This window comes from Enoplosus armatus, chromosome 19 (genome assembly GCF_043641665.1).
Source record: "Enoplosus armatus isolate fEnoArm2 chromosome 19, fEnoArm2.hap1, whole genome shotgun sequence".
In the NCBI taxonomy this organism is placed as follows: domain Eukaryota; kingdom Metazoa; phylum Chordata; class Actinopteri; order Centrarchiformes; family Enoplosidae; genus Enoplosus; species Enoplosus armatus.
In genome coordinates this window covers 17,942,230-17,967,314 of record NC_092198.1, presented here as the reverse complement: position 1 = coordinate 17,967,314, position 25,085 = coordinate 17,942,230, and the positions used below count along the sequence as shown (strand labels likewise).

Here is a 25,085-nt window from a genome sequence, read left to right as displayed (position 1 = left end):
GGTCAAACTGGGCAGCGCGACTTGGAGCCTCGACATGGCTCTTGGAAAGGCACTTGCTACCAACTCAAATACTGCAAAAAATCCTCAAACAGAGCTTTCAGCCAAGACAACTGAGAGACAGGAGAAAAAAAAAATAAATGGAAGGCCACATAGTAGGCACTGGGGTTTCTGTCCCCTCTCTCCCCCTCTCCTCCAGGCCAAGTGTTTTGGTAAGGCTGGCGCATGACGGCCACAGGTGGATCGGTGGGAAAAGCCGGAAAGAGACGGAGCAAAGGGAGGGTTTCCTCTGTTACTGTGGCTGCAACAGTCCATTTCCCTCAAAACCCTTCCTCGACTGTCTCTTTAATGTGTATCTGCCCCCACCCCCCACAGACACTGAACAGGAGCCCGCTGACAATTTAACAAAATCATAATCATCTGTAAACAAAAAAAAAAAAAATCTTTATACAGGTTGTCTTTTTCTCCTTTTCGATGATTCATCGTTTCTTTAATGGTACAATTCCATAAACACAAATTGCAGAGAGCTTCTTTTGCCTCCTGAAAAAAAATTGTTACATTTCAGCTCCTTCTGTACATAATTAAAGAAAAATAAGTGAACAGAAGCAAAAAAGGATGTTCACTGTGCTCTAGCCTCCTGAATCAAAAACAATTTCAGGTGACAGTGACGAAAACATGAAGACAAAGCAAAGAACGGCTTATTGAAACACAAAGCCTTTTTTTCTTCCCAAAAGTAGTCCAAAAACAAGAATAGTCGCTGCCTCGCAGCTTCTCTCACTTCCACATTGCGAGTCCTCTGTTTAAATTTCTTATACACAATGGTCTCTGAGGTCTTTTTGACCAGTCAAGGCGGCACTGACATTTTTCCAGCGGTTGTCTTTGGGGCTGTAGCCTGGGGTCCGGTGGGGCGCTTTGAGGGGTGAACTGGAGCTGTGCAAGGTACAGATCACTCCCCCACTGGACTGCACTGCAGTCTTAGAGTACTTACTAACTGGCTGCTTTCCCGCCTCTGCTCCACCAGACTCCTCCTCGAGCTCAAGCTCGCCTTCCGTCTCCGTCTCCTCCTCCTCCTCCCCGTCATCACACGTCCGATAGGAAGGGCCCATGAGCTTTTTGCGCTCCTGCTCGGCCTCCCTGTTGTTTTCTTTCAGCTGCTGCTGCTGCTGCTGACGTCCCACGACGAGCCGAAGTGGCTCCCACTGGTTGTTAACGTTGTTGTCGGCGCCTGATCGCGTGTTCCTCTCACGCTCTTTTCTCCTTTTGCGCGTCCACCAAACACATACGATGATGCAGAAGAGGCAAAGCAAGCAGAAGACCACACATAGCAGAGGCACCAGGTAATCTGTTGACATCAAGATGCACAAGGGAGGAAATCAGTGGAAGCAGGGAGAAGTCATAAATGAGGAACTGAATTGGGCCCATGACAAACCCTTGTAGGACACCTTGTTAATTATTACTCACCCACTGAAGGGGGCATGACCTGTGTTTCCACTTTGACCTCAATGACTGCCAGCATGATGGTGCTGTTGTGCCGCTTGGACAAGGTTCCCACTATGGCGCTGGCTGCCTCCTGGATCAGACTGTGGTCTGGTAGATCCTCTGGCTGGAAAGACTGAGAACCAAACCAGAGAACAGGGAACAAGCATTAAGTTGTGTCACACGTTGGAAACATGTTATTTACCCAAATGTGTTGTGCTGCCAAAAGAGACTGAAGTCATGTCTTCAGAGAATAAATAGCCAAAACAATACATACATTATGTGTGCCGCATGACATTTTTACACGTCAGTTTGTGTACAGATGAAAACAATCAAGATACAAGCTAGCTGCTTCCAGTCTTTATGCTAAGCTAAGCTAATTGCCTTCTGGCTCCAGCTCCCTATTTATCGCACAGAAAACGAGTTGTGAGAATAAGTGTGTTTCCCCAAACTTTCAAGCTATTCCATTAACTTTACTTAGGATTGCACAAACAAAACAAATTCTGATTTAATGCAATGAGTAAATGTAGGGTTGATAGTCTTGTGGCCAAAGAGCAGCACAAGTTGTTTGGGTAACCAACTAAGACAGCCAGCTTGAGAACTACTGACTTCAAACACTGTGCTTCTTATCTGAAATGTGGTAGTTTTAATAACACTGTACAGCGTAAGAGGAGAGTGGACAGTGCAACAAGCCAAGAATAGGACAAAAATGAAGTTTGGATCATTCACTTACTATAGCCACCTCTACAGCATCCTGATTCGAATGAGAGAGGTCACACAGCAGGAGGAGCGCGTGGTCTTTTGCCAAGCTTCTGGTGTCAGGAAGATACCTCAGCTCATAGCAGATGTTCTCCACCGTTGTTCCCTGCATATGCACACACACTTACAGATCAGCAACGATATATAAAAACCTCTACTTGAAAATGTGTCCCGCACTGCTCCACTGCAACAAGATGTATATGTGAGGAGATGACTCACTGTCGGTACTTTGTCTCTGCTGAAAACAAGTGTTATGCGGCCACAGCTGTTGTCCAAATGTCCACTGTTGGGCTGGCACTTGGTGGTTGCTTGCGGAGATGAGGGTCCAGCCACGGAACAAACCCCCCACTGACGGCAAGGGGGGGAGAAGCACGTGAGGTAGCTGTGCTCCAGACACTCTCGTCCAGCCGGGCAGGACTGCCGTCTCTGGTCCTGGTCTGACGACAGGAGCCGGCAGGGACGACGACCACACAGCACCTGGTGTCACAGGGTCAAAATATTCACCGGCATGCAATCCCACAAAACATTTATATTGGCGTTACCTTGCATGTTGCCTTATTATGACAACCAGCAAGTATTGGTGACATTTTCACTATCTCACAAATTCCCAAAACCCAAGGTGACGTGTTACCTTTGTACAGTCCACTTTGCCATTGATGCAACGGCAGCTGTTGCACTCTTCCTCCCAGCGGCTGCTGTGGGGAAACTGCAGCCCAGCATAGTGGCAAGTCTTCCCAATACCTATGACTACATACAGACAGAGAGAGACACATGTTGAACTTCTGTAGCAGGAAGTCTGCAGTATTAATGAATCAATGTAGTTCAAAATGAGAGTAAAAACTACATAAACCACAAGATGGGAGAGAATTGATGAGTATGACTTGAATGAGCGAGGCGGAGAATAGAGATGTATTTACACTCTTGGCATCGGGCTCCTGTTCTACCGAGAGGACAGATGCAGCGGAAACCGTTGATCTCGTCCACGCAGGTGGCACCGTAGGCACAGGGTGAAGACTGGCACTCGTTTATGTCTGTGAAGGGAAGAGGGGCATCAAAAATAAGTTGGACACGAGGCCCTGGATCCCAAAATGTTTTAGCTTATGACTCTTTACAGCCAAGTAAAGGCCCCCGTCACACCAAAAGGTGGCACCGCAAAATTTGTCCCAGGTCTTCACAAAATATGTGCTTCTAGAAGCTTGGTGGCAAAGGAACTACTCATATGGTTAGTCGGTAAACTGCTGTAACTGGCTTGGAAATCGCTAACATGCTAGCCAGCTAGAAAATGCCAGTCAGTCACAATGGCTCCCTGGGCCTGCCAATAACTCTTTATTTTCGGTAGTGGGCAGTTTATATTGTGACGGAGGGGGTTAAGATTGGATGGCTGTCCTCTTGAAGGTCAGCGCTGTCGAAACAACTTCCTTTTGGTCAACCGTGCGAATTTCCTCATTCCCTCCTCAAATCGTTTCATTTGATTACTTTCCTTACTGAAGTCCTGAAAAGGTTAAACTCTTCCAATTTATGTCAGAAAAGATAAACCAAACTCTTGTATGGCAGTTGGCAGCATGTTTTTTCCTTGTATTACCACTTCTGGCAATCATGACCGATCAGATCGATCTTGTGGTTCCTTGGGGAAAATGGCAAATTAAAAATAAATCACAAGGCCAATTATTGGATAAAACCAGGTACTGTACGGTTTAAATCCCAACTTTTAATTGTCATAAATGAGTAAACTGTGCACATGTTTAACTGCCAACCCATCTGCTACTGGGGCAGCTCTTTGAGCGACACGTATCGATTGTGCCTTCCCACCAAAATCACTGGGACACCCGGCCATTGTCACCCAGATTCCACATGAACACAGTCTGGATGAGAATTCTCAAAATTCGAGGCTGACAGAAAAGGTGAACGCTATCCGGCCGAAAACAAAAGAGCAGAGAAGAAGAATTTCTGGGTCACCGGGTAATTTGTCTTCCCTGTGTGTTTGTGTGACTGCGAGAGTATGGAGGAGGGACGACCTCTGACCCCTGAGGCGTTAAAGGACCGAGAAAAAGGGAGAGGGTGGCGTCCTGGTCTTACATTTAGGTGTCAATGTGTCCATCTCCTACTTGTCCCCCCCCCCCTTTTCCTTTCGGTCTTTCCTCGTCATATCTATCCATCCTCTTAAACCATAGTACGTTGCTATGGCTATGTTAGCGTTTTGCATGCTTGCTCTGCATCAAAAAGTGTGTGTTAGATGATTAAGTAACCCAATGTCATTACTCACTGATTCTGCAATCTGGTCCGGCGAAACCAGGAGCGCATTCACACCGAAACCAGTTGACTCCATCCACGCAGATACCGCCATTGTAACTGAGAGAGGAAAGAAAGAAAAAACCATTAGATGAGGCTGTCCTTTCCAGCTGCAACAAAGCATATCGGTTTTGTGTGTGTGTGTATGTGGTGGTGGAGGTGGGGGGGGGGGGTCACAAGGCTCAATTCAACTCATCAATACAAGCCTCCACCTTTCAGATGCTAATTGCTGTGTCCAGTCCCTCCCCTCCCCTCCCCTCATCATGCCACTCTTCCATCCCTCCTCAAAGCCCAGCTCCCCCCCCAGGTTGCACGGGAAGAATGGACACGTATGCCCTCCCCCCTGCCACGCCACCCCCCACCTGCATTCACCATGGGGTAGGTGGGACTCTTGCCCCCCCCCCCTCTCCCTGTCCTATTCAATATCCAAGCCCCCCCCCCCCCTCCTCTGAGAGATGTCCCTTTGAGGCTTGATTTAAGGACAACTTCCACTGCTTTTAGCGGCCCTTCACCCCTCCAGCCTGCAAGGTCTGTGTGAAGTGTGGAGATGAGGAAGGCAAAAGGGACGCGGGTAAAAGAAGGGCAAAGGTTTGGCTCCACCGCAGGAGTGTGTGAGGCAGGAAACGGTACGTACCATGGGTGAGGGTTGCAGTCGTTTATATCTGTTGAAGACACAAAAACAAGCGCGTTAGTGTTGAGAGCCATACTTGTGTCACAGGTATTATTTACCATTTATTCATTTATTTTTTTACAAGCCTTCTACAAGTTCTCTTTTTGTCACTTTTTCACGTGACCTGCCGATAACTCCTAACGCATGTAGTGCACGCTCAGGTATTAGCACAGCAGCAATGATCTGCTTTGGACACATTTCTGTATTTCTTCAACACGTTGAAAAGATACTTGTTCAACGTGCCAAAAACACATATCCTGCAAAGCTACATAAAAAAAAAAAAAAAAAACTGACTTTGGCCACAGGTGGGACCTTCCCAGCCCTCTTTGCAGATGCAGGTGAAGGTGTCTCCTCCTCCCACACAGGTACCACCGTTGGAACAAGGACTGGAGGCGCATGTGCTGTTCTTGGCTGTAGGGAAGAAAGAAAAGCATCACTCAAAAGATCAGAGAGTCAAATCAAGTAGTCAAATTTTAGGTTAGATAAGGTCAGAAAAAACAGCAAAGACTCTAATAAAAAAAAAAAAGGTATTTAAATAATGCCTCCTCCCAACAAGACATGAACATGAACACAATGTTGGGCTGAATGACGGTTGAATGACTTTAAAGATGCAGAATAATACCCTGCATACCATCAGCTCCCTCGAACCTCCACAGACGCCATCCTGAAGCCTCACCTGTGTTGCATGCGTTTCCTCCCCAGCCGGGTGGGCAGGCACAGCGGAAGGCATCCCCGTGGTCGTAGCAGGTGCCTCCATTACTGCAGGTGGTCGCGTCACACTGGCTCTCGCCTGGCCGGGATTACAAAGACACAACGAGGTCACACACGATCTACCTAGCAGCAGTAGGAAAGGATCGTTCTCGTGATCCAACATGCGCTCAGTGTCGACACACATCTTAGCCGTCGAAACAAAGACGTGCAGCGTGGCGGAGCGGCGGCAAGCTATGAACATAAACGCACACATTAACACAGAGTCGGCATAACTCACGGGAATGGCAGGTCTTGCCCTTCCAGTTGTCGGCACACTCGCAGTAGAAGTCGTTCACCAGGTCGACGCAGCGTCCGCCATTCTTGCACGGGTTGTGTCTGCACTCATTGACATCTGAGGAAGATTTAGACAATTCGATCAGACGCTCAACCCCAGACGTGCCTCTTTTTTTTCTTTTTTTTTTGGTTTAAAATGCTGCATAGACTGGCTGGAAAGATGAATGACTGCATAACTGAATTATGCTGGAGACGAGGAACTCACTGCGGTCGCAGAGTCGACCCTCCCAGCCATCAGGACAGAAGCATTGGAAGGAGTTCACGCCATCAATGCAGGTGCCCCCGTTTCCACAGGGGTTGTTGATGCAGTCGTTAATATCTGAAAAGGGTAAGGGGTGGAAGATTATATAGACAAAACAACACTTTATCTTAACCCTCCTTCGTTAGCATTTAGAAGTAGTGTATAAGCACTTAATTAATGGTAATAAAGGCGTAACATAACACTATTATGCAGTTGTAAACAAATTAATGGACATTTTAAGTGATGTACCCGTCAACAACACCTGCGTAATTCTACATCATTAGATATGATTACAGATGTGTTATACTGTGTGTATGTAAAATGTTTTTTCCACATGTGACAACCACGTTTCATATGTTTATCTGCTTTATAAACAACTTATAACTGCTAAATAAAAAGGTGGATATAAAAGGAAAGAAAGTGTTACCAAATTGGTATAACTGATGTGTGATAATGTGCAATATATGTGCAATATTTTCCAATTAATCTGAAGTAGACAATTCCATCATTCAAAAACGGACTTAGTTTCACTCTTTTAATTTCAGCTGTAGGTATGATCTTTAACAGAAAGGTTAAAAGCTCGGGGGAAAGAGTCTCTACGTACTTTCATGGCAGTAGATGCCACTGAACCCGGGATCACACGCGCAGGTGAAGTTGCCCGCTGGCTGGCTGATGCAGCGTCCTCGTGGACCGCAGACGTTGGAGGAGATGTGCCGCACTCCAGCTGAGTCATTGGTCGCTATAGCAACAGTGCAGCTGTCAATGACTGCAAAAAAAAAAAAAAAAACACACCCAAACATTCAAATTCATTACTTCTCTTTGACGTACTAGTTTGTTCAATACCGTCTCATCATTGCAGGCGACTTCAGTCACCTTGACACGGGGGGGTTTGGCAGTTCTCCTTGAGCCGTTCACACGTCTTTCCCTCGTAGCCTTCGGGACATGCGCAGTAGAAATCCTGGTCCATGCTGTGGCACTTGGCCTCATTCTCACAAGGGTTTGGATCACAAGTGTCTGAGGGCGACCAGCTCGAGATCTGAGGAGGCCAAGAGGAGAGGACAACAGGCATTTACAATAGAGACAATATGAACAGGTGAAGCTGAAGAGCTGACATTAAAAGCTGCACAAAACAAGATCCTTATATCAGCAACGGGTTAAATGACAGTGGGTTCATCATTATGAGCGACACCTTTCACATTACGCACAGAACCGAACACCCACCTCCTCGGCAGACAGCCGTTTTAAGCAAAAAAAGCTCTGAAAACGACTGCATGCTACCTATCCAGCAACAAACGGAGCTGAAATGAGAGTAAATATTGGACTCAGGTGGCCAGAAACAAATGAATGCTACATGTCTAATGGGTGTTTACAATTTTTAGCCAACACGTTTATAGGGTGATAATATTCCATTGTTGTGTTTACAGGTACAAGTAAGCCATCTTTTTTTTTTTTACATTAATTTATGCAGGGGGAGCAGTTTAAACCTAATTTGACATTCAAAAACATTTCACATCTGAGTTACTCCTCTGCGAGCGCTTACTGACAACTCTGATGCCGATGTGCAGCTCCACTGGATGGGGTAAAAGTAAAGTTAAAATGGTTATATAGTGAAGATGCAGACAAGTGAAGTGAAATGAGCACTGGGGAAAGCAGATCTAAAGTCTGTGTAGGTGAGCGGCTTAGCTTGGCGCAAGCCACCGCCGCTGCTCAGAACAAATCGAAGGTAAGTGGACGTAGTAAGCCTCAGGAACTTTCCCTAAGCTTGTCAAGGGAATCCACGCTTTTGGTTTTACATCTCTGTCCTGCTTAATCTTGCAAGATTATTCTAGAGACAGAAAGCCTGGCAGAAAGAGAGAGAGAGAGAGAGAGAGAGAAACTGAACAGGCAAGAGAAAGATAGCCCATTATGAGGGCTAATGTTGACTCTGGTCCAACATCATGCAGAGCCACAGCGAATACAATAAAGATAAATCATCTGTCATACCACCGTGACACAGAAAGAACCCAACTAGAGGCCACGGTGACATCTTTTGCCATTTCTACATGCTGCAATACAGAGGTTGGAGTGAAAATCTCTCCGTTTATGTAAACAGAAGCCTACTGTGCATAAACTCTGGGTTGCACCCCTTTTCCATTTAAGGTGCTGAACGAGAGAGTTAAGAGTAGGGCAACAGGGTGGGTGAAGTCTGTGGTCACACACAGTTTATTTTACCCTCAGTTTATTTCTTCACTATTTGCATGTGTGTGGTCAGGGGATTGTGTCTGAGGGAAAGAGCGTCTATAAATCTTCTGCATATTAACGCAACTGTTCGCAGCACATGAGACATTTTTCACTGTTGCAGACAAGTTGAGAATTTATTTGTGGTGGAAAACCACAAAGCAATGTTATATTTATTTTACTTGTAGTCAACCAGGAATACATTCTGCAGTGAACCTGACTTTTGATGGATGCTTGTACCGTTGGATGTAACTGGTCTCTGATATTCAAAATATCAAACGTAATTAAATGTAAATCTACAGAAATCGTACTGCCCATATAAACAGCAAAATGCATGTCCTCTCATTATGGTCCACCTTAAACCAACAAATAAAACTTTATGCTGTTATCGACTTTGACAGCAGCTTATAACACGAGGGTCAAAGCTCATTCTTAACCTTGAAACCAGCATTTGAAATCTCATCATGGAGGTCCATTTGGTAGCTTTTCTGGATCTTTTGATGATACCACATCATTTTCCTCATCAGATGGAGTTTTGCCCAGGTGCCATGGAATTGTTTGCCTGAGCACCTTCCGGCAAACTCTTGTGGATGAAGATCATTTGATGTAAGATCGAAAGCTCCAGAACAGCTACAAAATAAACCTCGCAGTGAGATTGTTTTCTCCACCCCTTAAAACATAATGTTGTCCAGTAAATATTAAAATGCATGACCAGAACGTCATTTTTATTTTCATCTCAGTTTAGGGTGTTAGCATGCTAAAATTGCTAATTAACTAAACAAAAAGCACAGCTGAGGCTGATGGGAATTTAATTAGTTTTACAGGTAGGCTGGAGGAAAAGTCAGTGGATCACCAAAATCATAACGATTCATCATCTGAGGTTCACGAATGTCTGCGCCAAATGTCATGGCAATCCATCCAAAGGCTGCTGAGATATTTTAGTCCGAACCAAAGCGGTTGACCCATCGAGCAACACGGTCATCCATAGAATACAAGCTTTTTTAGGGTCGACTCTCCAAATAAACGATACGTGGGAAGCGAAGGACTTGTGCAAAATCCATGAACTAGTACTGCGTGATCAAGACAAGCATGTCACCTACTAAGAGAGTAAATGTGGCTCTTTTTTTTCTTTCCGCTGGGATTCAAGTTGTCCTTATTTCTTCTGAAGGAATGATTCAGATCATGATTGAGCAAAACCACCATTACACAATCAAACTTTTATGGACTTGAAAGGACACCGTAATCAGAGAAATATGATGCCAGAGGTGTTGTAGTTTTGGCACTGCAGGGCAGGAATGCACACCGTGCCATAGCAGGCATCAGAGCTCTGTAGTATGCGGGCAGAAATCCAGCGTCACCTCATTCAGAGAGGCTCATATTTATAGTAGAGATGCTAAAACAGGATTGGCTCCTGACCAGCAATGTCCTCCATTCAGTGCCCAGGAGATGCAGTGAAGTGTCAGTTTCCTCACAGCTAACCTACATTAGCTTCAAACACACGCTTCAAATATAAAAAGGCTGCAGCAAGGACACAGATATGTAGTAATAAAGTAAAAATAAAAAAAGAAAATTAGAACAGAAGTTTGCAATGAAACCGGGGCCTGGCCTTTTGGGCGGGAAACACGCTACACAACTTTTATAATGTCAACAATTTGGCACTCTGCAACGGACAGTTGGCCTAGATCGCTGTGTTGGAAGGACGACTGCAGTTTGTGTATTTTCACAGCATTACAAGTCACTTTGTGAATATCTTCCCAAATCCAAATTAGTTATTAATGTTCTTTTCGCCATATCATCATCTAAAAAGGTCTAAAAGGTGCTCCGACGTGTAATGTGTCACTACTTCCGTCCAAAGGCTATAAAGAAAGCATCCACCAGCAGCTCATGAAGAGACTCACCTCACACAGCTGTCCAGCAAACGCTGATGGGCACTGACACACAAAGCTGTCCAACACTGCGTGGCACTGGCCGCCGTTCTGACACGGCCTGCTGTCACACTTGTTCCTCTGGATTTCACAGTGAGTGCCCACGAAACCTGGAGGACACTGGCAGTGGTAACCCGTCGGGCCCTCCTAAAGGAAACACAAAGAGAAATGAAGAGTCCAAGCAACGGCAAGCGCGAGGCGGTGGGTCTTGGGCGCACCAGATGAAAACAACCATACCTTGCACGTCGCTCCGTTCTGGCACTGACCATGGCAGCCATTGATGTCTGAAGACGAAGAAAAATGAAGTTTTATTATTAAACATTATGAAGCACATTAAACAGTTTTCATGTAGGAATCAATGCGTGGGCCATTTATTACGTTATCCATTATCAAGTGCAATCTACAATGTGGGATGTGCGCAGTTTAAGTCAAAGTTGGGAAAAGAAACCGGTGAAGGCAAGAAAGTGCCAGATAGACCTTGTATAGATTATAAGCGGGCATGCATTGGATCCAGAAAAAGGAACTGGGCATGCAAGTTCAGCCATGATGGCAGAGCTGGAGCTTCAGTTTGCCAAAGATGAGAAGGAAACGGGTTACCACATGTGGGAAAGTGAGTGACGCTAAGCTACACCTACGCTGTGTGTCCAAGGAAGTGAGAGGAGGCGTTTGAAAGTAGCCAGAAGAAGAGGACGCCAGTGGAGGAGGGACAGAAATTCAGAAGAAGTGACTTTTAAAGAAGAAATACTGACTGATGTCACAGTTTTGTCCGGACCATCCCCCAAAACAGCTGCAGTGATATCCGCCAATCAAATTTTTGCAAGAGTAAGCGTTCACACAGGGCTTTCCTGCGCACTCATTTGCATCTGTAAAAAGGCAGGATGTAGAAGGAGACCGAGTCCATCAATTGAAACAAACCACGGAGGGAACAAAGAGAAAGAAGAGAGACCAGAAATCCAACCTTTGTAGCCCAGCTAACATAGACATTACAGAACTGGCACCATTGCTATGGCAGAATCAAATGCTGTCAATGTTATAGTCAAAAAGTACATTTAAAACATATGAACCCTCTCTGGAATATGATGGATTGATGCACGTGCCATGCTAAAATAAATCTAGCTTCATAATAAATCCATCTATCATCTTTTATTGGTTTGTGATTATTTTGATGAACTACTTAATCTATAAAATGCCAATCAATTGTGAATAATGCCCATCAAACGTTGTCACGGCGACGTCTTCCAAGTCCAAAACGCAAAGACCTTTAATTTACAATGACTAGACTAAATGTTTCAGCCCTGATAAACATGTCATGTAATACGATATGGATGCATATTATACTGGCAGCAAATAGTATTTCCAGGTTCTGTGTGCAAAACCAAACCTTCAATTCTTTAACGTTCCATCAAGGAACAGACAGTTTTCATCTGTTCGACAGTTTTACCCCCGAACACATCAAAAGTGTTACAACAAAAGAAAAGCACTGCTGCTCAAATATTCAAAGGAAAGGGGGGGGGGGGGTCAGTCTGCAGGGAGTCCTGCTGTGCTCACTCACACACCTGTCCTCTCTCTGAAACCCTAAACCCCACACACACACACACACACACAGACACACACACACACTCACACACTCACACACTCACCAGGTAAGACAGGAGGCCAATGGCTGCCTGTAAGCTGAGATCCGACCTGGTAAGATGACACTGAACTCTTGGGATCTCTTTCCTACCTTCACCCTCCCACTAACACACACTCAGATACACACACACACACACACACACACACACACACCGAACTTTGTTTACTGGTCGTAATCCATTTCCTGGCTTCACGCCGGTCACGTCCGCTTGTCGGGAACAGGAGCGATATGGAAACGAGTGCCACCGCCAGCGACAAACAAACAGCCGGATATAGACGCACTAGTAGCTCATAAAGTCATTGAGAAAAAAAAACAGGGCCGTGCAGCTGCCAGCTCATCCAGGATATTGACAGCTTGTACTCTGGCCATGGGGCTCAGGTTGCTGGTTGCCAATTTTAATAAAAACAAAACAAAACACAGTTATCCTACGCAGTGAGCAATGCGCGTGTGTGTGTGTGTGTGTGTGTGTCTCAGAGGATGTTTATTTGTTTTAGGAAATGGAACAAACAGGAAAGAAAAGGCCGCAAAAACACGTCTCCCTGTAGAAATGAAGACTTGTTTGCCAAAAAACTGAAATCCTGAACACTGGAAATGGTATTTTTTTAAACAACCTCTGGTGATGGGAACAAATAAAGAAGTACAAAGTTGTGTGTGTGGGTGTAGTTACTGAAAACCAGAATCTCACCTATCTGGCAGGTCTTTCCCTCCCACTGTGGGGGGCACACACACTCGAAGCCATCCTCCAGGTCGATACAGGTCCCACCCTGAGCACATGGGCTGGAGGCACACTCGTCCAGATCTGAGAAACACACACACACACACACACACACACACACACACACTTAAGCTCACTCTCTGCTTATTCCCAACGACATGCCACATTTGAAGACAGTGTTTAGACATCAGTGAGTGACTGTAAGTATCAGCAGTACAGCGAACTCACTGTTGGCACAGGTCGGACCCTCCCAGCCCGGCGGACACTGGCACTCGAACCCTGTGGGAACCTCGTGGCATGTACCACCGCTGGCACAAGGATTGGAAACACAGGCGTGCTCGGCTGATGGAGGGAGGGGGGGGAGAGCAAGTGGGTGGTCAAAGAAATCAAAAAAAAAAAATTAACACGTCACAATCTGGCTACAACTGCTATTATTCTACACATCCTCGTAATGCGAGCACAGACTCTTTCCTACTTTCGTGTATCTGTATTTAAGATGCCGCTGGGGCTGTAACTGAGGATTATTTTCATTCTGCCAATTATATTCTCAATTAATCAATTACTCCTTTAAAATGTACAAAATGTAAACAAATGTGAAAAAAACAGAACAATCAAAAAGCATCCAAAATTTCTCGAACGTCATCAAATTGCTTGTTTTTCTTCAAACAACGGTCTGAAATGATTTGTGGTTTGTACCCCACAGTGAATGTCAGTAGTGCTGGTTCTGGTGTGGGTTCTGTCTCACCTATCTGGCAGGTCTTGCCGGAGTATCCCTGTGGACAGGCGCAGTAGTACTCGTCCGGTTCGGTGTTCATGCAGGTTCCTCTGTTGAAACAAGGCTGGTGGCGGCCGCAGTAATTCAGATCTGGAGGCAGACGCACATTTAGAGACACCAAGACACTAATTCGGTGATTCACATTTCACCCATTTTAGGGAGGAACAGCACAACAGGAACTCTCTGCACAAAATGTCCATCTGCAGCAAGGATTCTGGTCTCCGCCTCCTAACTCTGGCATATACCCCTGCATCTATGCAGCTTTCTCTGCTCCTACTGTGCAACTCACTGTGTGATGCGTTTGTCTACATGCAACGCTGCCGACACTGTGAACCGAGCCTCGCCACAAATGCCGTACCGAAAACCAAGAAACAAAAGATGAACTCCTCTATAATACGCTTTACAAACCGCTGGCGGCCAAACGTTCAACGTCAGCTGCAACTGCTCCTTCACACTTTGTTAATTAGATCGACGCCGTGAGGAGGCTCTTTGCCTGTTTCACCATTTTATCCGGGAGTTCCCAGGAAGCTTGTGGGAATCTTCCCTCGGTACAGCGCACCAGCTGTCAAGCTTTGACAGGAAGCACAGAGTGTTTTCTCAACCGCTCTGCTGCGCTGCGTTACAGTATTTACAGGATGCGGCCAAGTTTTCATTCAGTTATAGACTCAGTATGTGTTTTGTCCCTTTTCTTCTTTAATTGCTGATGGGGTTTTTTTTCCCCCCACCTACAGAATAATCCCTATTTGATCCCTGCACACCATCCTCAGGCTAAAGGCCAGGTCACCTTAAAGGCTGGTAAATAAAAGAGCAGGGATCTGTCTCCACCGGGGATCTTAGGGCCCATTCTCATCCCCCGAAGAGCCCTCGGTGACGAAGGGATGAGGGGGGGGATCGAGTGTCTCTGCTGCTGCTCGGATCGCACAGGCAGTAAAACTATCCAGCTGCTGTTCTCCCGGTCAGAGAGAATGAGGAGCGAAGACAATTCAGACCTCATATGAAGGTGCCTTAATCCTCGTGATAACTGAACACATGAAACTGACACATTTAATAAATCGTACGCGTAAAATAAAGTCAAGAGAGAGAAACCAATCGCTTGAACTTCTAATTTCAGGCTTTTGCCACTGAAGTACACACATGTACAGTTTACATACTGTTTTTCTAGTGTTAGGGCTGCAACTAACAATTATAACTAACTTAACTTATTGATTATTCTGATGTTTATTTTCTCAATTAACTGATTCATTGACACCTGAAAGGCACAAATTCACCTTCAGACCCTAACCCAGATGACTTTTTGAAATATTTTGTTTTCTATCACTTAAGACGAAGAAAAGCAGCAACTCCACACCACTATTTGGCATTATTGCTGAAAAATGACAACAATAACAATTAATCAGCCATCAAAATACTTGCAGATTAATGCTCATCATTTCAGCACTAATCAGCTCTGAGTATTGATCGAATTATACACCTTTAAACTGAATGCATCTCCACTGCACTTCAAAAAAGGTGGCAAAAATGTATTTGAGTTTCAAGATGATTTCCACATTTTTAAACTGCTCAACAACAAAGACCGATGCTGCAAGCGAGGGGCCAGTGAGCCTGTTTCTCAAGCCAAAAAAAATACACGGTGATATGTTGCTTCTTCAAAAGTCATTTCGGTTTCATCTCTGCTCCGAGTAGCTTGCTCACTCGTTACTCATCAAACACAGGCAACTGTAGCTTGAAGGGACGTGCAGGATGAGAGCAGGGACTCTGCCAGCGTCTTGTGTGGGAGGTGATGAAATAAAACAAAAAACAAAAACACACAAAACAAAAAAAACCCTTTCCGTACCTTTGTCACACAGCAGGCCACCCCAGTTCCTCTCGCAGTTGCACTGCCACGGCACGTTGCAGGTCCCGTGGACGCATCCAGGATACAGCACGCACTCGTCACAGAACTGGCCCTGCCAGCCGTAGCTACACCTGTCAAAGTCAAAGAGAGACGCCAAAACAGGAGCATCAGTCATCTCCAATCCCTCTACCTGTCATGTTTATTTTGTTGCACTCTCTCTTACATGATCACTAATAATAACAGGTGAACGTAAATGTGATGATCAAGACAGTCTTGCCATTATTATTGTGTTCATATTCACAAGATATATTAGAATGTTCTTTCTTATTGTAACTGGTCACATTGTCACCACCACCTAATATGAATAACCTCACATTTCTCTTACAGCTTTACTCATATTACATTCGGAGTTATCTTTTTATATTGTCTACACGGGGAAACGAATCAGGTTGTATTGATTTGTTGTGCACAATTTCCTACTTCTGCTGTGGATGTAGCCACGAGAAATAAAGTCAAGGTAACCTGATAAAAAGGTGAACATAAAAAAAAAAAGTATGTGTCTCGTTTTTTCCCCCGCGAGCTGATCGTCCTGGTTTTTGAAGGCCTAAATGGCTGCGATTGAGTCGAGAGAGAAGCTGCCACAAAAAAGCAAAGTTTCTCAAAATCAAACCCATCACCGAAGTTGTTTTATGGCACGATTATAAATAATAATCACAAAGTCTGTGGGAGGGTCTTGGAAGAATTTCTGAAGATATCCATTAGGCCCTGATTCAGGACTCAAACCACAGAGCTGCCACAGGTGCAAAAGGGACTGAGAGAGTCTACTAGTGGCGAGAGGAGAGCCCTCAGATGCAACCAGTGGAAACACACCTAATACTGTATCGGCTCTTGCGTGAACCTATCCCACGGCCTCTGGCCAACTAATCTTCCGGGAGGGTGACATTCCAGGGCAGGAGGGGTTAAGAATACTTCCAGCGGCTCCCGTACTTGGGTTAGAGTGTGGGCCTGAGGACTACCAGGGTGGCACGGTGGGTTCTGAGAGCGAGTGGCTGGAGACAACTGTGTGTACACAGTGTATGTGCGCACACGCCTGCAGCCTCATGACAGCGCTCGGCTATTCCAAGGCTGTGGTGTCGTCGAGCCAGCTGTCTTGTCAATTGACGGCTATTTTGAGTCTCTTGCAGACGGCACCGCTGTCTCTCTGAGAGACGGGGGGGGGGGGTAAAGGGGCATCGGGAATACTTGGCATGCTTCTTCCACTGTATATGATTAGCTTCAGAGGGTCTGACAGCAATGTAGCAATAACACTAACAGAACTTTGGCAAGGAGACTCGATTACTGCTTTTTAAGCTTGAAGGCATCAAAAGGGGCATTCTGTGGTTTCATTCTTGGCCATATTGATATCACGATTAATCATCAACCCCTTGCGGGTGTAGGCGTGATGTTTCGCATTGGATTCCAACATCTTGCAATGTCAAAGTTTCCAAAACGTTCAGAGTGGTGAGAAATGAGTTGCATCACTTACGCAAGTGATTCTTGGGACACGGCAAGCCTTCGACAAATATGTCAGAACAAGCCTAATGTGCGCTAATAAAGAGCCTCGACGCGGCAGCGCAACAACAGACATGCAGCAGCTTTTGTGTTTCCTAAAAAGGCGGAGGCAAACGGGGCAAAGCCCATAAAACTGTGATGGGATAAAGGGAATGAAAGGAGATGGCGAGGGAGTTGATGGCAGGCTTCTGTGACCTGAGGCTTCATTAAATTCATGCCGCTGCAGGAAGATTCTTTGAGCGCTGCTCTTCTATTCACGTCCCCTTTCTTGTTGACTGGGACTTGACATTTGACAAGAATAAAGTGTTCCCCCCTTTTGTCTGTCTGCTAACTGGAATAAGGATGCAGCCCACTGATTGAGGCAGACACAAAGGAATGTGGAGCAGTTTCCTAAAACTGGTCATCCCCTGTTATTCCTCGGCTCCGAGCCAAACCCCCCCCTTTTCCTAATAATTGAGGCAAGTGTCTCTTTCCATCTGGCAGGTGGGAGGGGGGGGGGTTTACAAATGACGACGGGATGTGCCACATCCTGGAAACGTGGATCTATGGGGCCATTCCACGTCATTTTATCTAACTGTCATTTCCACTTTGGGAAATGTACATAACACAGTGGGATATTCATTTCCTTTCCTGCCCCTTGCCCTTCAAGGAGGACTGCAATGCGGATGGGGAGGGGATATGACAATTCCCAGCACGTTTACAGTGGTCAAAATCGCACACTGCAACTCCCTTCTTCTTCGGTCCGAGCCGCAGAGCGCTGATGAGATGCTTGGTATTCTGTGGAGGATTTCAGGTGGCTAAAAATACAAGAAGGCAGGCGCGGCGTTGCCCTTTTCTTCTGAACCGAGGTGGAGATGCCCACAAGGGAAGAAAAAGGGCTGACACAAAAAAAAAAAAAAAAACAGGCTACGACAAGTGAAGGTGCCTCAGTTTGGCATCTAAAATCACTCTTTTTGTCTTTCACACATTTAGCTCGACTGTTCTAAGACGACTGCAGTTGCCTTTTCAGTTGTTACAGGATCCACCTTTCTATTACAAACAGACCAAACCCCCCCCCCCCCCCCCCCCCCCCAAAAAAAAAAATATATATATATATAAAAATATCAAACATGCATGTACAATATAATCTAAACACACAGTAATCTTTGCCTAGATAATAGCAGTACACCAAAGAGACAGAGATCCTGAAGAGTCACATTTCTGAATATGAAAGAGACAGAGATTGCTGCTCATCTTACTTGCATTCCCCTGGGACAGAGCAGCTGCCATGTAACAGGTTGCAGCCTTGCTTGCAGATCGCTGAGAAAAAAAAAAAAAGCAGGAAGACAGAGAGAGAGAGAGGGGAACAATTTAAAAAAAAAAAGGTGATATTTAAATCCCAGCGGGAGACACGCATCATCACATTTCTTCTCATAGAGAACCTGTTATTCTTTGAGAAAGAGGGCCAGAGACAAGCGAGGGACACGAAGGGAGGCAACGGAATTGGAAAGGTGGGAGGAGGAGAAGCTCGTTTGTTTGCCGTCTTTCTAACAAGTGCAACAAGACGTGAGAATTCATGGCACCCTGACCAGGGCTGGGGGGGTGGGGGGGGGTGGAGGAAGGGACAACTTTATAGCCTGCATGTACAACATGACCCCCCTCTTAAAAACAATCCAGCCCCTCCTCTTTTCACCCTTCGTCTTCTAAGGTCAGTTGGGTGATTTATTGAGCCCCCCCCCCACCCACCCTCTCTACCACCACCCACATGCACGACCCTCATGCCGCTGGGCTTTAACATAAGCAGGCAGCGCACGTTGCATTTCCCCCGTGCTCCTTGAGAAGGTACTTGGATAATGCCTTTGGATTCACTTGAAGAGAAGTTATCTCACTGGTTGTGCTTCATTTCAATACTTTCACTAGTGATGCAATATGTACAGAAGCCTGGAGTGACAGTCAAAGAAGTGCAGTGCGTCAGATTACATGTTTCATTTAAGCTTTTAGTAACAAAACTGCATACTTTCAGAAAATAATCTGAGCACTTTGAACACTTTAGAGTTGAAAAATAGGGCTGCAACTAATGACAATTTAATGAGATAATCCACTGATCATTTTTTTCAATTAATTGCCCAATTTCAAAGTCTTTAAAATGCCAACAAAAAAAAAAGCCCATCACAAGCTTCCAGAGCACAAAAAGTCCAAAACTCAAACATCGAATAGCAGCAAATCTTTTCCCATTTCAGAAGCTAGAATCAACTAAAGCTTGAAAGTCTGGCTTGACACATCTGATTAAGAACAAAACTGTCTTCATGAACTTTTGCAGTCGCTCTTGGTCCCGAGTCCAGGACATTTGCCGAGACGCTCTCACCTGTCCTGCATTCTGGGCCCATCCAGCCATCCAGGCACACCCGGGCCCCCGAGGGCTCGCAGCGATAGTGGCCGAAGTAGTCGTCGCGGGGAACACACAGCACATTGCACTTGTTGCCGTAGTAGTTATCGTCACAGCGCACTCGGATACGATAGATGAGGCGAGCCACCGGGCCGTCGTGCGGGATGGTCTGCCAGGGGTCGCCGGGGTTGAGCATACCAGTGCGAATGCTGCGTTCAATCAGCAGTTCCTCTTCACCTGCAACAAAAAAACAGATGAAGACAAAACTTGTATATACGTTTTGTTCCAAATGTGACCACAGAAACAAGTGGAGGAACATTTCAAAATTTCACCTCACCCCCTTACAAATAACCTACACTCTGAAGAGGTGACGAAGACCATACAGGAAATGATCTCTCCAATCTGCAGCTCCGCTGTATAGAGCGTCAGAGGTAGTTTAAGCTCATTGTTTAGCTGTCTGGCCGTAACTTGATTGTTTTGGTTCACTCTCACCGCTCCCATAGAGTCATTTTCAGCATTTTCAGCTGCAGCAGGACACTATTTTCAGCTAAAACACCTACCTGCTCAGCACCAAACAACAGACAGACACAGACAGAGACTAGCTGGTGAACAAAGTGGAACACTGAGCAGCTAAAGAGCCAGATATTTGGTTGGTGCAGACCAAAAACGAACGTAAAATCTCTAAAAGAGAGCGAATATTGGTGGTCAGACACACCACTCCAAATGAATGATAAGGTTTCTCTGTAACTGCTGGATGTAAATAAGGGATCGTTGGCAAAGAAGTTTGCAATATCAGCTTAACATGTGACGATATTTTAATGCTGTGTTCACAACAAACGTGTAACTTCTGCTCGGGCCGTCAGGACCTGGACGGGTTAGCATCTTGGCTAAACACTATTAGCAGAAAAGTTAAAAAGTTACACGGCACTACAAGTTAACAGTTAACTAAATGCACACAACCGAAGTTTTGTCTGTCTGGGAAAACAAAAGCGTGAAAGAGAACTCACGGGGCCTCCAGCAGCCACTGCATTTAGTGAGGTGATAAAAATGTGTCATTTGAAGACGACATCGGACAGTGATCTCCTTTATTCTCTCCTTTATTCTGATGTAAAGTCACTCCCTCGCTAGATAAAGCAGCGCGTTCTTATTATAGCAGACAGACGCTTTGATATCACATTGTGTGTGTGTGTGTGTGTGTGTGTGTGTAAAGTACCCACTGAATTTTAAGTATGCAATTGAAATTCACTGTCTCCAAATTGATCCATTTTCTGCTGATAGCACACATCACCACAGTGCCCCCGAGCTCTCTGTATGTGCATTGTCATGTCGGGAGGTCGCCACCATTTAGCCTCTAGCGCATTAAACATTGTTTGCCTCGGTGGGGCTCGCTGCAGCGCCAGCTTCCAGAAAGAAAGCAATCTTTATCGCAGTGGGATCGAAGCTGGCAAACAATCTCTATGGAAATAGGGGGTCTGTGATTTCCTTTCCTCCATGGCTGCAATGCACCATAGACATTTTGAAGTGAGCATGCAGGAACACACACACACACACACACACACACACACACACACACACGCCTTCCTCTGCTGGGGACTGACACAATGTCAGACAGAATTAAGCAACAATAACAGAAATAACCCCCGGCAGTTGCCAGATAGAGAACAATGGGCTCCGGGCCCAAGCCGGGCTCTGCTACCTCGGTGTCTAAACACTGATCCCGGCCGCCCAGTCCACTCCACTTCCTGCTCGATAAACACAAGGAAAACAGCCGGCTGCCTTTCCTGAGGACACAGGGGGAAGGGAAGAGAGGCACACTGGAGGACGTGACGCTGGAGGAGAGGACTGACACGACCAACGCGCCGGTGGGCTCTTACGTAGGACAAGACATGAGGATGGTGCTGACTCAGGCCCAGGAACGAGCGTCACACCACCATGTACTTCCACGTTTTGTTCCGCACGTCTCTTTTTGTGCACAAAAGATCACCTCAAGGGTTTATTCTTATTATTCTTATTATTATGAAATCACGTTATTTACTTTTCCCTTTACTCTTACTGATTAACCGAGTTAACCGTAAAACCCAGAGAGGGCCAGAGAGATAATAGGGACAAGATCAAAGAAAGAATCACTTTGCAAATGGACCATTCCAGTCAAATAACAAAATTGGTAGCAGAGGCAACAATGAAAACATGTCCATAAAACATCACTGAGGAGCATTACAAGAATGGCTGCCTAGAGGGCCACGAAACAACTTGATCCAGCTCCACGTCAACCTCATTTAGGACTGATCACTCAGGATATGGTGAGACAGCTACACCGTCTGTAGTCGGATGTTCACTTTTTTTTTTTAATCAAAGCGCTTGTTCCATTGCAGAGGCCTCCTGCCGTAAAATGGTTTTAACCTTTTCTAAATCTCGGCCAGATCGTCAAATGGAGATGTGACTGAGCGTGCAGGCTCCTGTTTTTGTCTCAGTTTGACTGGAGGCCACTGGTGTCTTCAGCGCTACTGGATAGTTAACTAAAACCCACATGGGGTTGTTCGTCTGCATAACTATGAAATAAAAATGCCACGCCTGTGGAGAAGCCTCGCTCTGAAATCTCACAAGAGGTTTGAGTTGTTGCAGGAGGACAACAGCTTCTGGTTAAACAACAAACGTCTTTAAACAACATCAGGGGCAGAGATGGACCTTTTTGTTAGACACTTAGAATAACAATCTGTCACTGGCAAAAACAAGCACTTTTAGTGGACGTACTTTTCACGGGCGACTCGCGGCTGCTGTTTGAGGCGATCTACTGGACCAATTCCACCTTTAACCCATGAGACTTCACGCTTGGAAGACAAACTCAACACAAGTTAAATCTGTGTTACATCTCGAGTAGGCATATTAAATAGATGCTAAAAAAATATATATATATATATGTACCAAAAGTATTTTCTTTGGTAACAAAAGACGGTTCTGGCATCACATACACTCGCTCTCATACATCTTTTTGAACTGTGAAAACCAAGCTCTGATTTCTACACTCCACATGTTTGTGGAGTGATGCGGCTGCCATGATATTACATATTATAACATGTAGTATGTGCGACCTGCCCGGCCCACCTGCCAGGCCAAGGCTGCGATCGCTGCTGCGACTCGCTGTGACCTTACGGAGGCTTGCCACTATGAGCAGACTCCCTTGTGATCTTCCACAGAGGTTGAAAGGAGCAGTTGTTCCAGACGTTTGTGTTTCATGAACCCCGTGACATTAAAAGGTTGAAGTCAGCTGATGTCTGTGACCTAACAGCGGCCTCGCTGCGGCTTTCAAACAGCATCCAACACAGATGAATCAAACCTGCCCGAGCTTCCGTTTTATCAAATTCCTTCTCCACTTTGGTGGAAAATGAAAAAGTCATAAATAAATTAATGACCTTTGGAAGTGCTGAAAATGTGGTTTTTGTGTCTTGTATCCTTACACCCGAAATGCATCTATTTTGCTACTATATAGCAATTTGACTTAAGGGCAAGTAGCTGGCAGAAAATCAATTGGACGGTTTCTCAAGCCACATTTAAAGCCTTGCACCCATCAGTAACATCAGAACTAATTACTGTAGATGTACACAATTACTGGAGGCCCTCGTGCAGAAGCAGAGACTACACAGGGCATGCAACGGTCTAATCAAAGCGCTATGATGTCAAGATCTATTTCTTCTCCATTGTCCGCATTCGCGAGTGGAAGTGCGTTTGATGTTATGGACAAAACAGGATGCAATGAGCTCATATAAATAAAAGGAGCAAGTTTAGACTGGAGAGGACAGTGTGGTCCAGTAAATATATGCGTTCATGTTTGAATGCACAGAAAGGTATTAGAGACTCGCGAAAAATGCCACCGTCTCCACAGATCAAAGCTACATCCACACACACACACACAGACGTTATAGTCCTCAATGGGTCCTCTTCCTCCCAGACTGGGCTACTGCTCAGACGGGAAAGAGGGGCTGTACAGGAGTCCACCCAGCGGACATAACCAAAAGGAAAACAGGATACAGCTGGTCAGATCTGACCGCCAGAGCCAACATAGCTGAGACGAACTGAGGCTTACATTCTATATGAAGAGTCTTGAGGGGCTTCGGTGGACAGTTTTCAACCTGCTCCAGTGACCACCATCATGCAGTCAGTGCAGTTTCACAAAAGGCCACTGCATTGAGGTGTGCGCGAAGTTTAGACTTACTGTTGCGCGTTGTGTTGTCCCAGTCCCAGGCCTCTAGAATCAACGTGTACGTCCGCTGGAGGGGAAAAGGAAAAAAAAGAAAATCAGTCAGGTGAAATGTGGACGAAACAGCATCTCTCTGCTTCACATTCCCAACACGAGGCGAAATGCGCAATCAGATAAATCAGCATCAGCGGCACTTCAGCCCCAGCTGAGGTAGCATGAACAGCTGTGTCCGTATGCTGCAGCAGGGCGATGCTGCTCCTTAGCTTCCCCCCCCCCCAACAACATGAGGAAACACAATCACCCTGTTTAGGAATCAAAATCCAGTAAATGGTGTCTCAAGTTGCCTGTAGAGTGAAGGCATGGTAGGGTATGATATGAGCACTGTAACTAGTCACAGCTCACTTCCATTCCAACATTTCCATTTCACGAGACTTGATAATGCCAGAGAAACTCAATCAATTTCATTTCTGCATTTCACTGGCTCAAATGTAAAAAAAAAAAAAACAGAATAGACACCAGATAAAAAGACAAAGGCATCGTCAGGGTGTAAAAATGTGTTTGGCAGTCAACAATGTTTCATCTCCAATCATCATCGCTAACGTACAGCTACGAAAAACAGGAACATTTAACAGACAGCCTTTGTTATCTTGTTCCCAAATCCACTGAGAAGTAAACATTAATAATCACAATGGGTTTGTAATATATGTAGAATAATGGGGATGATCATTTTAGCCATGCAACTCTTCTACAAGCATCAACTCACACACACACACACACACACACACAGATGATGCAAAGATCGATTTCATTGCTACTACAGAGTCTCATATGCAACTCGGCCCCCCGATGCCTGGAGGTGCGCTTGAGTTACGCCGATGATTCAGAGATATCAGAGATAAGAGTAAGATACGGTGAGTACAACTGTGGGAAGAAGCCAAGAGAAGCTGAAGGAGATGTGGAGATGGAAGGACACAAGGGAAGAGCAAACTGCCAGGGCTGTACCAACTTTCCTCTGGCTCAGTATGCAATGTGGACTGGGCGGGGGGCGGGCGGGGGGCGGGCGGGGGGGGGTAGTATGAGCCTGCTTTGCAGCTGGGACGCAAAAATCCTGGCAACAAAGGCACAGCATCGGGATGTGTCATGGGGTTCAACTGAGGAAAAGGCCACAGATCAACATGAAGAATAGGCAGCCATCTGCCAAAGTGCAAAAATGTTCATTTTGCTGGAGTACTTCACACTGTAGCTCGTCCCTCTGTGGTGCGCATCAGGTCTCGTATCTCGGCGCTCACTGGCACACGCTTTCAAGAAGTAACCCGCACAATTGTGGGCCGTCGGCGCTAGATGCTTCAACTGAGCAGAGCACCGTTTAATCGTCAGTTTAAAGCACAGAGAGAGA

The 25,085-nt window shown here is 45.6% G+C and overlaps 1 protein-coding gene across 1 annotated transcript in view; it reads right to left on the bottom strand.

The window, feature by feature from the left end:
* Window positions 1–471: 471 nt before the first annotated feature.
* jag2b (jagged canonical Notch ligand 2b) overlaps window positions 472–25,085 on the bottom strand; it is a 41,650-nt gene continuing 17,036 nt past the window's right edge. Inside the window, exons 3-26 of the mRNA XM_070925357.1 lie at window positions 23,705–23,759; window positions 19,474–19,731; window positions 18,368–18,428; window positions 15,579–15,709; window positions 13,715–13,834; window positions 13,198–13,311; window positions 12,940–13,053; window positions 11,368–11,481; window positions 10,856–10,902; window positions 10,592–10,765; window positions 7,350–7,512; window positions 7,081–7,242; window positions 6,441–6,554; window positions 6,180–6,293; window positions 5,868–5,981; window positions 5,486–5,602; window positions 5,156–5,183; window positions 4,496–4,581; window positions 3,150–3,263; window positions 2,864–2,979; window positions 2,452–2,709; window positions 2,207–2,338; window positions 1,459–1,609; window positions 472–1,339 (exon numbers count right to left, since the gene is read on the bottom strand). Of these exons, the coding sequence (XP_070781458.1) occupies window positions 807–1,339; window positions 1,459–1,609; window positions 2,207–2,338; window positions 2,452–2,709; window positions 2,864–2,979; window positions 3,150–3,263; window positions 4,496–4,581; window positions 5,156–5,183; window positions 5,486–5,602; window positions 5,868–5,981; window positions 6,180–6,293; window positions 6,441–6,554; window positions 7,081–7,242; window positions 7,350–7,512; window positions 10,592–10,765; window positions 10,856–10,902; window positions 11,368–11,481; window positions 12,940–13,053; window positions 13,198–13,311; window positions 13,715–13,834; window positions 15,579–15,709; window positions 18,368–18,428; window positions 19,474–19,731; window positions 23,705–23,759 (3,390 nt within the window). The 3' untranslated portion in view covers window positions 472–806. The remainder of the gene's footprint in view (window positions 1,340–1,458; window positions 1,610–2,206; window positions 2,339–2,451; window positions 2,710–2,863; window positions 2,980–3,149; window positions 3,264–4,495; window positions 4,582–5,155; window positions 5,184–5,485; window positions 5,603–5,867; window positions 5,982–6,179; window positions 6,294–6,440; window positions 6,555–7,080; window positions 7,243–7,349; window positions 7,513–10,591; window positions 10,766–10,855; window positions 10,903–11,367; window positions 11,482–12,939; window positions 13,054–13,197; window positions 13,312–13,714; window positions 13,835–15,578; window positions 15,710–18,367; window positions 18,429–19,473; window positions 19,732–23,704; window positions 23,760–25,085) is intronic.